Source organism: Myzus persicae, unplaced genomic scaffold (assembly GCF_001856785.1).
Source record: "Myzus persicae strain clone G006 unplaced genomic scaffold, MPER_G0061.0, whole genome shotgun sequence".
Taxonomy (NCBI): Eukaryota; Metazoa; Arthropoda; class Insecta; order Hemiptera; family Aphididae; genus Myzus; species Myzus persicae.
The window spans coordinates 1-13,118 of record NW_019100478.1 but is presented as its reverse complement, the minus strand read 5'-3'; the positions used below and the strand labels follow the sequence as shown (position 1 = coordinate 13,118).

Genomic DNA, 13,118 nt, shown 5'->3' with positions numbered 1-13,118 from the left:
AATCGATGGTATAATCAACAGCGAGGTAACTGAATGTGATGAAGACGAGGAACTGTCAGTTGAAGATTTATCGAGTTTTAAATATGCACCAATTGTATCTTGTGACGTGGAAAGAAGTTTTTCCAAGTACAAAAGTATGCTTCGAGATAATCGTAGGAGTTTTCAATTCGAAAACTTGAAATCCATATTTATTACTTCATGCTGGTACTCATCCAATAATAATAATTTAATATAAATAGTAATACTTTAATTAATTTATAACACTTTTATACTTACACAATGTCATTAAAAATTTTATTTTGCATTTTTTTATTAATAAACCATTTTTATACATAATATATTGTTAATTTGTAAAAAAAAATCATTTTGCATATTTTTTGCATATTTATGATATGAATCTGCATATTTTATAGATTTTTATTGCATATAAATCCGGGCCCTAGTAATCAAATTCCGGCAAGTAGTTCATTTGTTATACTTTGATATTAAAATTATATGAACAGAGAAGTGGAAAAACATTTTTTTCAATTAGCAGTATTGCTAATAAATTATACCCCCTCATAAAAACAAGAAATTCATATTACTTGTTTCCGCTAAGTTTGTGGTTTTATTAGAAAAAAATGAGCCGAAACATTGTTCCTAACAAACCGGATCAGAACGTATGCGTCAATAGTGTTACGCACATTGTAGCCAATTTGACTTACAAGTATATGATAGAAGATAAAGAAGCTGTGCAATTCAAAGATGAAGACAACAATGACCATGTGAGTGAGTCTACAAATTTAGCACCTAATTAAATGAAAATGGCTTTATTTCAATAAATGATATTATCCTGTTCTTGTGTTAAAATAAACATTGTTGAGGAATATATTTAAGTCATTATCATTTTATCAATAAAAACGTTAGACAGTGGGTAAAGGTCGATCGTAATGCCTGATGAAAATAACAACTACGTTGTAACGAGACCATTTGACCGCTCCCCGTATACCGGCGCATACGGTGTACAAAATGTACGGCAAGTGTTGAATACCGACGCGCCGCCAGCCAGGTACGGATGAGTGAAACACCACCTCATAATAGTACTTGAGGGAAGACAACATGCTCCGAAGAACGAATAAAATCAGATTAAATCAAAAGGCTCATATAACAACCATCAAGACTCATTCACGGAGGATGCCGGAAGGTGCACAAATACACCCCGTGACCGCAACAATTAGTATGTCATTATACTATTAAGCGGTGACATGCTGTCTACTTGGATCCATTATCAATTGGATCAAACTGGTAGCTAATCCCGAAGAGCTGTAGAGCTTATACTAATCGCATATTCCTTCGTACTAGGGACCAATATTAATTGGCAATTGGTCGAAACTAGTCGGACGAGTATTTTTAACGTCCGAGCCGAGATGTCTCAACACACCGATACACTGTCCTGATCAACGATATGTACTGCCCACCGTCAAAGCCAAGCTACCTCAATCAACATTCGGCTATCCAGGACCACCGTGAGTCAACGCTAGATAACCGATTTATAACATTTTGTCTTTATTACAGGTTTCTTTTAATTGTCAAATCACATTAAGTGGCATAATCTACTTAAAAAGAACATATTGTATTGAAATAAAACAAAAATGTGAAGAAATAACATACAATAAAAGATAATAATTTTAATGAACAACAAAAAATGAAGTGTTCGTTATTAATTTTTACAACGTCGTCGACAGGTAAAAGCCCAACTCACTCGTTTTCAGACATTTCTGAATGAGCCAATATCCAACGTTACAACGCAATTAAGATCAAGAGCCGAAAAAATTCGTGAAGCATGGAGCGAATTCCATTAAGCATTCCCGACCACATTAATGTCGCATACCCTTCATTTACGTATCCGGGCAATATTGACGTTCTTATCGGAGGTGATACTTATTGGGGCATAATGTGCCATGAGAAGTTAAAAGTAAAAACCAAAGACGGTCCGTAATTGCAAAATATGTTTTTCGGATGGGTAGTCGTAGACAAAACTTCGACAAAATTAAGTACCAGAAAATTAAATTCGTGTTTAGTAACAACTCAAAATCAATACCATTTGTTATATAACAAAATAGATTTATTTTAGAAAATAGAAGAACCATCGTCGAAGCATAATTTCACTGACGAAGAAAGATCGTGTAAAACATATTTTAACGAAAACCTCGCAAAAAAAAAAGAATGGCAAATTTATAGTTAAACTACCATTGTAAGCATTCCCGACCACATTAATGTTGCATAACCTTCATTTACGTATCCGGGCAATATTGACGTTCTTATCAATAACATTTTTTATATAACAAAATAGAGTTATTTTGGAAAATTTAATATTTAAAAGACGTATTTTTTTACTTATTTGTTCAACTTGATGACACTATTGAGAGGATGTCTACGAACTATTTGTTTGCTCTTTATGTCCCACGCGCAACAAAGCATATTTATGTTTAGCAGAACCATCCATTATTAAAGTATTAATATATGGTTGGTTCTGATACATTATTTGCTTTGTTGTGCGTGGGATACAGAGAGCAAACAAACAATGCTCTGACATCATCTACCGATCTTTTTATTCTATCCCATAAACCAAGGTTTTCAACCTGTCACTAGGTAGTTTTTCAGTTGATTGGTCTTGTGGCCTTTGCAATTCAAGAACCTTTCCTACGTATTCGACATTGTTAACCTAACTATTCTGTCTCCATACTTCCTATTCTACCTCCATACTTTCTATTCTCCCTCCCTACAAGTCTCACTCCCTCTCCCTTCCCCCCTCCCATTCCCCTTTTCTCACTCAGTCTTTCTCTCTCTCACACACAGTCTCTATAGAGCCTACAGGTCATCGTACCTGATCATCGGTGAAAATATTTAAATACTACAAAAAAAAATTTGAAACAAAAAATAAAATAAATTTCATAATTTTATTGATAGCCGGAATAACGTTATACCAGTAGTTGCAATACAATTATATTGAAACATTGGGGGCAATAAAACTCTGATCATTTAACTAACTTAAATATTAAATAAATTAAATTATATTAAATACAATCTACAGAAAAATAAAAAGTACATACCACATGTTTTCTGCTATACAACTTATTCTTTGAAACACTCACGTCAACACATTTCACACTGCATAATATGACATGGTATTCAAAATTGGCAAATTTTAACTGGCGAATAGCATCTCTGAAAAAAACGCAGCCTATATAGTAAAATGTTCAACAATATACGTATGAGCTATTTGTTATTATAGAAATTACAGATATTATATAGCTAAAATAATCTCTTTAAGTTTTAGCTTTTATCTTACCTGTACGTAGTTATTATGTGTTAGTTTGTGCTTTAACTATTTTATTCAATAACGTATAAGTTTTATACCTTACGAAAGGCATATTTCTTCACGAGCTACGGCAAGTAAGTTATCTACTAGAACTCTGCTACTGGTTCATTTTTACTATAATAATAGGATAATACATAGGAAATAGTTACCATTACTGATTAGCAAGTGTGTTTATTTTATTTCAATATTTCATAAATATCGTTCAAATCAATTATTTTTATTATTAATTAATTTATAATATATTAATTCCTGAAGTATTATGTTTAAGAAAATAAATAATTATTGCAACAAATTAGAGATAGATAATATGTTGTGTGAGTACCTGTACGTAAAAATAATTTAGTATAATAATAACTGCAACCATGGGTTAGTAATGAAAATTTTTAACTGAGTTAAGTTAATAAGTCGATATGAAACATTTTAAAAAGTTATAAGTTAATAGTTCTCCTAATTTTATTTTTAATTCAGTTAAGTTAAAATTGATTTGGAAACTTATATTTAACTTATTTTTTTATTTACTTAAATACCTAGTTTTCTGGTTTTAAAATAATAAAAAGTAAATGTTGATGTTGTACGTATGCATCATCAATAATAATAATTTTTACTATATTTATTATTTAGTGTTTTATAAACAAACTACGCAACTTGGATTTGATTAAAAGTAACTCTTTATTTAATAAACACTTAGCAATAAAAATCGGTTAAGTTAAAAATGTTAAGATATTTAAAATTAAATTTAAAAAATCTGGTATGTGGAGGTCTCTCTGCTGTACATTAGGTTACAAGTTGGTCACTATAATGGATGATGTTAAGTTTGAATTCAACGTTGAAAAATCATTGTACCTATACGAAAAACGATTCTGAAAGAAGACGGTCTGTCAGTCTTTAATATTACTTAATATAGTATATTCGATGATATTATTGTGATTAAAGTAATTTATTTTACTAGTAAGTATTAGTACTACGCAGTAGATTAAATTAATTTAAAAAAAAAGTACATTTGAAAAGTCACTGTGGGTACCTATAAAATATAATAATATACTTTAAAAGTTTCAAGTACCCACGAATATTATTTTTAATTTACAACAAAATAACATCAATCATTATTCTAGGTAATTTAATCTTTAATTTAGTTAACATTTGAACATAAAAATCTGTGATAATATTTTTTTGATTTTTTAATAACAGAATAACCTATTTGCTTGGAACATTGTTTTGAATTTTCAACCCTAACCTACAAAAGTTGAATTATAAATTATAAAATCATTTCTACATTTCAAATGATTTTGTTAAAATTTAAACTTTAAATGCTCATTAAAAAAATCGTGCCCATGCATTTTAAATATTTCTCAACTAATATTGTAAATATCTACAAGAGCATTTTATTGAATTTTCCAGCTTTTTTTCCCAACAAATACAATTTTATTTACAATTATAAAAAAACAATTCTAAATAAACTAAAAAAATTCTATATATTATACCTATGCTAGTATAAAAGTATAATTTTCATAATCACTCGTACGGAGTTATAACTGGTTGGGATAGTGAGTTTACCACTCTGTGAAAATGTTTGTATTTTAGATACAACTATAATATAATGTAATATTAATATATAATAGATAATAGAACAATGAAATATATATAACACTAAATTAATAGTGTCCTGCAACTGCTAACATTGGATTTAAAAATAATTACAAGTTATAAATTAAAATTATATCTTATAAGTAATCGCTTCTAACGGTAATTCTAAGTTAAACCATATAATGTATGTTTATTTCAAGTACTTAAAAATAAGCTATAATTATTAAATTACCCTACGATCAGGGAGCAGAAAAACGACGACGACAAGCGGCGTTTGTATATTATTTGATCTCTCTTATTTTATATGCATTTACCCTCAGAAATAAAATATGTGTCTAAATAGGGGTAGCATATTTTTCATGAAATTACATTTTTATTTGAAGTATAAAAAGTAAATTTAACCACCAAAAAAATATGAAACCAAAATGAATTACTTTCAAAATCGACGCTTTCGGGCTTCGGCGGAATCCTTGATTATTGTGTGTGCACTGCGGAATAAATCAGATACCTATGACTGAACTTAAGTTTTGCTCGGCTAACTGAAATTTTAGATCGATTACGTCTTTGCAACTACTTAGAAAATTGCCACGGATTGCATTATAATTTATACTACGTCAATATGTTAAAACCATGGATAGATATTATATTACAAATTTTTATATCAAAGAGGTCCTTGTTTGAGATTTGATCATTAAGATAATCAAATGAGATATAACAATGACCAAAATAGTTTATAATTTTCAAATTTAAATTACAACAATTTATGAAGTACCTATTATTTTAATTTTTAATTTAATAATTGATAAAGGTGGTGTTTAAATATTTGAAGCACTGCAGGCATTTTTTTTATGAGTTAGTAAATACAAATCTTATTGTAAATAATTGTGATTACTACTTATTAGATTTAACATAAATTGGTATTCAGTGCCTTATACATCACATTTACCGTATACCGACTAACCTACTATAATTTGTAAAATTCCAAGTTAAATCTTTTCTCTGAATACTGTCGCGCATGGAATTAATAATTAATATTTTACGTATTCATTTTGAGTGCATTGGTTAGGTATATTTTAAGCTATTCGAGAATATTTAAATTTTAAAATTTCCTTATTTAATTTCCGATGGATATTCAATAATCAGCACAGCGACTTTTCTAGCTTCATAAAATAATGTGATGTTTGATGTATGCCGGCGTCGCTTTAATTCGCGGATTGACCACAAGCCGACGGCATAGTAATATTCATATATTACTTAACATTTATATAAACAAAAAATAAAAATTATTGAATTTTGCGGGACATAAAAACTACCGTGTACTGTTCTACTGTAATATGACTAGTATGTACAACACTATTTATATATATTTAATTTTATAAATATGTTATTATTCTGCGACCTGGATATGCCGTGGTCGTTTGTAATACCATATTTTTTTGTGTTGGGCACTCTGGAATAAAAAATATGCCCCTACTTCACCCGGGTAGAAAAATCATAATTTAATTTTGAGACTAAAAAGTAAAATATTTAAGCCCCAAAAGAATAAGTAATCAAACTTACGTATACATCGATTCTTCGGGTAATATATAGCTGTAGCAAGGCGCCATATCTTGAGTGCAGACGCCATATCAAGCAACTTCTTCCTTCTTCTAAATCCGAATTGGAAAAATCGAGATTTTTTATAAAAATTACTTGAGTAAAATGAAATATGTGGAATCATTAATCAAATATTCGATGAGTTGTTTCTTATCATAATTATACAAAATTAAATCAAATCACTTAATTCTAGTTCAAACATAATATAAGTCTTAAGTTAATAAACTAGGTTTGAATACAAAATAATTATTTATAAGAATGGAAATATCCATCATCCAAGTAGTCCCTATTTCCATTTTTTCGTTTTAATAGATGAAATTTCAATTTAAATAATGTAAAAAAAATTATTTTGTTGGCATATCAAAAAGATAATAAATAAAAATCATCTACATAATATATAGAGTTAAGTAAAAAGTAATAATATTAGCCAACACACTATGTACAGTAATTAAAGATCATATCAATAGAATAATATTTTAAGAATTTCATATTTTATTTTATTTTATCTACGAATAAGAAAATTTGCTATTAACTTGTTTATAATATAAAAATATTAAGTTCAAAAAGTACAAAATTTGTTTGTTTGTTTTTTAAAAATGTTTTATTTGTAATATTTATTTATTCATTTGTAGGAATATTGTATAATTTAGTTTTATAAAATAGTAAGTTTTTGTACATCAACTGTCAAAAGTTGCTGAATTAACGAGATGAATACCTTTATCTAACTTCAACACAAATATTTCCAAAAAATAAACAAATGACGTTTGAATACTTGGCTTGTAGAAAATAAAACCAAAACTTTGTTGGTATATTTTATCAAAAACAGTAATTGACTCTAATGTAAATGTATGATAATAAGTAGCAATTACCAATGTTTTTTTTTATAAGTAGTTTAATACCTATCTTATACTGTTTGATCTGTTTTGTCACCTTTATTTAGATAAACATGTAAATAAACAATAAATAAAATATTTCTGCATTTTAGCTCTTAAGTACTTGCAGTGCTTAGATTTTTTTTATTTAGTTGTATTGGATCAGCACCATCTAACACATTAACTTAACACCATTACAAAACAGTATTCATTTTATACAGCTGATACCTACATTATATTTTAGGGATATTTAAGCAAAATCTTCAGCTTAACACTTTTCTTCATACAAACAATAACTTTTATCATATATGCTATCCAGAATTTGTCTCCTAAAACTAAATCTGCAAGAATATTGTTCATGTGCTGGCATGGCTCTATACAATTGGTATAAATATGAAACACAGAAGACCCGTTTGAATTGAAAACCACAAAATACTATATTAATTTTATAGACTTCAAAAAGAAATTCATAGATTTTTAACAAATAAAAAAACCTACATAATATTACATAGTATATTGTGTGCTTTTTTTTTTATTATTATTTTCTTCCTTGTTTACCTACATTGGGCTACACCAAAAGTTAATTTATAGGTCCAATTTTAAATGCTGTACCAATTACAGTAATAACTGATAACCTAACGCAGCCAATCAAGAGAACAAGATTATTAAATTTGATAAACCTATCTATATTGGTAAATATAATTTACATTTTTATGTTCAACATTTACTATATTTTGTTTAGGATTTTGTGTGCTCGATGTTTCCAAGACAAAAATGTATGACTATCACTATAACGTGAAGCAGAGACACTATATGGGGACAAAATTAGGTTTATGTATACTGACCATTGTTATAAAAAAACACTTTTTGAGTGAATTATTTGTTCAAAATGCTGATTCGTCATATTTGTTCTTTTTTTTGTAATTATTGCATCACCAACACTAAACACTCTATTTACTGATTCACTGCTAGGTAGTGGAGTGTTGTACTTTACAAATACCTGAAAATTAAGTACAAATGTTTTTTTAATATTACTATTAATAGAATAAGAAGTTTTCAACTAATCTTACTTTTTTGATAGTGGGTAAATTATGCAAACATTCTAAAGTCTTTGTTGGAGATGTGCCCAAATATCTATCTATTTCATCACTAACTGTTGATTTTTCCTCTCGGGAATTTTGTGACTTGGTAAAAAAGGTAGATAAATTATCTTTCACTTGGTTACCTTCTACATCATTATTGTCATTATCACTGGTATGCAAGTCATAACAGGCACTTTTTAAATATTCTGAGGCCAATTGCTTTTTTATATCATTTGTAATCCATGCTTTTTTAAATAGTGGGTGGCAGACTGCAGCAGTAATTAAAAATTTGTCTATCAAATAATTGGCAAACCTTGTTTTCATACCTAAAAACAAAAATTATTATCAATAAAGTTTGTTTATTTTAGCTCATGAGTATATAAATGTAGGTACTACACAGAAATATAAATATAAATAATAGATCAGCTAATATTTTACATTATACATCAGGAAGACTGTAAGAGCTAAGAGATACTATATATTTACTACTTAGTAAATAGTATTTACCAATAAAGTAAACCAAAAACAGCTAAAATGAAAAGAAATTAATGTGTACAATTTAAGTACTTGGCTAAATAAGTATAATGTATTTAAAAAATATTAATTATTACACACCATTAAGTATGGCAGTCACCAGAGTTTTCAAATAATTAGAAACTGTTTGATCACTTGTCACTAATTCATATTTATAAATTAATACTTCAATTGTAGGTAGGAGATGACTAAAGTACATTTTAGTATCACCCTGGATTAAATTCAAGCTTATTGAAATTGGCCCCATAATTGTTTGATATTGACACATGAAATAAATATCACTTCTATTGAATCTGAAAATATTGTTCATAAAAAAGAGATATAAAATAATTAATTATTTTTTAAGATTTACAATTTACCTGTCAATAGCCAATTTGTCCATTATTATTCTAAACTTAAGTTCATTATTTTTAATTTATTTATTAAGCAGCACCACTGCATCATACAGTGAATACCAACGTGTCTCGTTAAGTGTAATTAAATAAACACCAAGATTTTGTTTAAATAAATCAGCTGACTTAGTTGAGCGACCTTGTTTATTCCACAAAGCGGTAGACTTGGCAAAAGTGCTTCGTGACTGTTTTTGGTATACAAAATAGCTTTTTTAGAGTCCTAGAAAAAACAAGTTATACAAATAAATTATTTTGATATGTATTTAATTTGTACAAATTTGTAATTAATAATAAAAAATTAAACAAACATAATATATTGATATTTAAAATTGAAATTTGGGCATAGATAATAGAAGATAGTTAATGCCAATCATATTCATACTTATATCTTAGAAATATTTTTTTTCATATATTTTTATCATTTAAATTGAAAGAAAAATTTAATTTTTAAATGTATTACAACTCATACAAATTTGATTATGAGTATTAAGTGTTCAACCTACTACCTAATAGTTTTGTTCTGATCACTATACTTACTCAAAATATATTCTTTTCGATAAAAATATTTTTAGTATTTTATAATTTAATTATATTAGGTTATCTATTTAAAATTTTAAATAAATGTTTAATTACCATTTTCGTCGATTTCTTCTAAATCATTAACAACTGTATCGTTCACTAGCAATGCATCAGTATATAGTCATGCAGTCATGTAAATATCAACTACTTTTGTTAATGCTGCAACTAAAAACTATTTAATAAAATAAAAAATAACGCTTAAATGTTTTCTTATATTAGAGTTTGAATGTGAATCCACCTTGTAACACTTTGTATCGACACAACTTAAGCACTTCATTTTCAGATTCTTGTAAAAAAATTATCCTCAACGACTCATATTTCATAATACCTAGGTACTTTAAAATATTTTTGATAATTTGGCCAGGGTAAAATTGGTTCTTATAAATCTGCAATGTGATCGACTTCGGTTGAAGAATCCTGAATCACAATCACTCATTGTATTACAATTTAAAACAATTTAAACAATGAAAACAAGAGTACATGGTTGATGCAATTAACAATCTGTAGGAACACTAGGAACGTCGAGCAGACAAAAGCGAACAGGATACGAATAATACGAACCCAAGTAATAAATATTACAATAGGTAGTGTAAAACAGCGTAGGGGGCTATACATGCAATATTGTAATAGTGTATAACTGATTGTGCGCTAATGACCAATAATTGGAAAAATTGGTTATCCGTAGTCCGAACACACAAAAATAATATTATTTTCGAATAAAATTATGAAAATAAGATAATACCATGTTCCACATATCATTATGGTGCTATAGCCATATTCATTTAATTATAGCAGAATCAGTCATCAGTCAATATCAATGAAACCGTGATGACAGAAACCCACAAAAAAAAAAAAAATATAAAAATTTTAAAACAAGTTGTTTTCTACAGTTTGTTTTTAATTTTTATGTAATTATGAATATCGATTATGGTTTAAAAAGAAAGTAGTAATTGTATTATTGTTTGGTATAAAACTTATAGTATAGGTATATAAAAAAATGTTTGCTTAAAATGAGTTAAATGAAAAATGTTGGTAAAAATGATAAAACAGTTTTATAATATATTTTAAATTTAAATAAGATTATGAAAATTTCAAAAATTATTTTTACGTGAACAGAGTCCAAGTTGCGCCCATGTCGACGAGGGACTTGGATCCGCTTTTATCCAAGACACGTTGTAATACACAGAATAGGATCAAGCGTAAATAATGCACGTTTGCAATCCTACTGCATGTGCGATATTATAATATTATAATCCAACTTCGGACGGATCACTATTTTAATATTATAAATATATAATAACGCTGTGTCCTAGGTGAATCCGACAAATGCGATAATCGTTATACGACGCGACCGATGCGATTCTTAAAATAAACAAAATAACCCAAACAAACGGAAGTGGCCTACGTGACACGACAAATACGACCGATGCGTCCGATTTTTCGTATGCGTTTAGTCGTACGAATTGAAAAACAAAATAGTTTGTTTTTGGTCGTTGCGTCGTGCGATTCATTCGTATCCATGGAGTTATTAATTTCAGAAGTACAAAAAAGAAAAGTTCTATGGAATAAATGGGACAAAAAATTTAAAGACAGGGTAGTTTCTGACAAGGCATGGGATGAAGTAGCTAAAATAACAAAAATGACAAGTACGTATTGTATATTTTAATATACTTATTTGATTGACCACATTATATTAAATACTTAGATACAAAGACATAGAGGCTAGAATATATAAAATAAAAAGTACAATTAACTTATACTAATATTATATTTGTTTAGGAAAAATAATCTTAAGTATAAAATACTTATCAATCAAAACTTTAACATAAGATATGACGAAATTGATAGAAATTCTATGCAAAATTCTACTTACATAATAATAAAATAAACTAATTATTTAAATAATAAGTTACATACCTTGCAATTATTATAAACACTTATTTTTACGCTAATTTATTCATTTTAAAAAAATCTACAAACGTGTTTCTTACATCAATTGCAGAACGCGAAGCACGGTTATTGGATCTACATTCTACCCCCATGAAGTCCCAACATAGCATTATTTTTTTCACGTACATTTTTATTCAAATAGTCTGACAGGTGATTTTGACATGACGATATTTCTTTCTCTTTATCAATTATCACATTGTGTAATATGCAAATGGCTTTAACGATGTGATCTGCATTTTCGACTTTAGTTTCTATTGCTTTAAGAAGAATTCTAAATTTCGAAGATGCAATACCAAAAGCACATTCGACCGTCATCCTTGCTCTTGAAAGTCGATAATTATAATATGATTTGTGGTCGTCCAACTGCTTTCTTGGAAACGGTCTCATAATATTATTTCTCAACGGAAAAGCTTCGTCTCCAATAAATACATATGGAACTTTTTGATTTGAATTCGGTAAATTTCATGGACTCGGTAGCTTAAGAGTACCATTTTCAAGACGTTTATAAAACGATGTATTACACAAAACACTGCCATCACTATCTTTGCCGAATGAACCAACGTCGATCATTAAAAATTTAGAATTGGCGTCGGCGACAGCCATTAAAACAATTGAAAAATACTGTTTGTAATTATAAAACATACTACCAGAATTGTGAGGGCATTTTATTCTAATATGTTTCCCGTCAACACTTCCAACGCAATTTGGAAAATTCCATTGTGTGAAAAATTCATTAGCGACACTTTTAAAATCATCAACTGTAGGAGTAGGCATATGTTTTTTTTTTTAATGCATTCCAAATAGCGATACATACTTCGATGACTATATTTGATACAGCAGTCTTTGAAATTCGAAATGTTAGCGCTAACTGTCGAAATGCTAATCCTGTGGCCAAGTATCTACATAAAAATAATAAAATAAGTATTATTTTTTAGAATACCTTTATTTTTAATAATATTTTAATGATCCGATACATTTTAAACCAGGACATTATTAATGTACAGTTTCAAGGTTTCAAATAAAAATAAAAATTTTGTTTTAATTAGAATTAATTAGCTATTAATTAAACTTTAATTAATTAATTAATTCATATAAAGTAAAAAACTACACATATAGAAAATAAAGTTTGAAATAATCAATATGTAGGTATATATATTTTATATTTTAT

At 28.0% G+C, this 13,118-nt stretch overlaps 1 protein-coding gene across 1 annotated transcript; it reads right to left on the bottom strand.

Annotated features, from left to right (window-relative positions):
- Positions 1–8,263: 8,263 nt before the first annotated feature.
- LOC111026862 lies at positions 8,264–9,613 on the bottom strand. Its single transcript, XM_022305036.1, has 4 exons — positions 9,389–9,613; positions 9,111–9,322; positions 8,484–8,821; positions 8,264–8,413 (listed from the first exon to the last, which is right to left on the bottom strand). Exons 1-4 carry the CDS (start codon positions 9,409–9,411, stop codon positions 8,264–8,266), a joined length of 723 nt encoding a protein of 240 aa, XP_022160728.1. The 5' UTR covers positions 9,412–9,613.
- Positions 9,614–13,118: the final 3,505 nt, after the last annotated feature.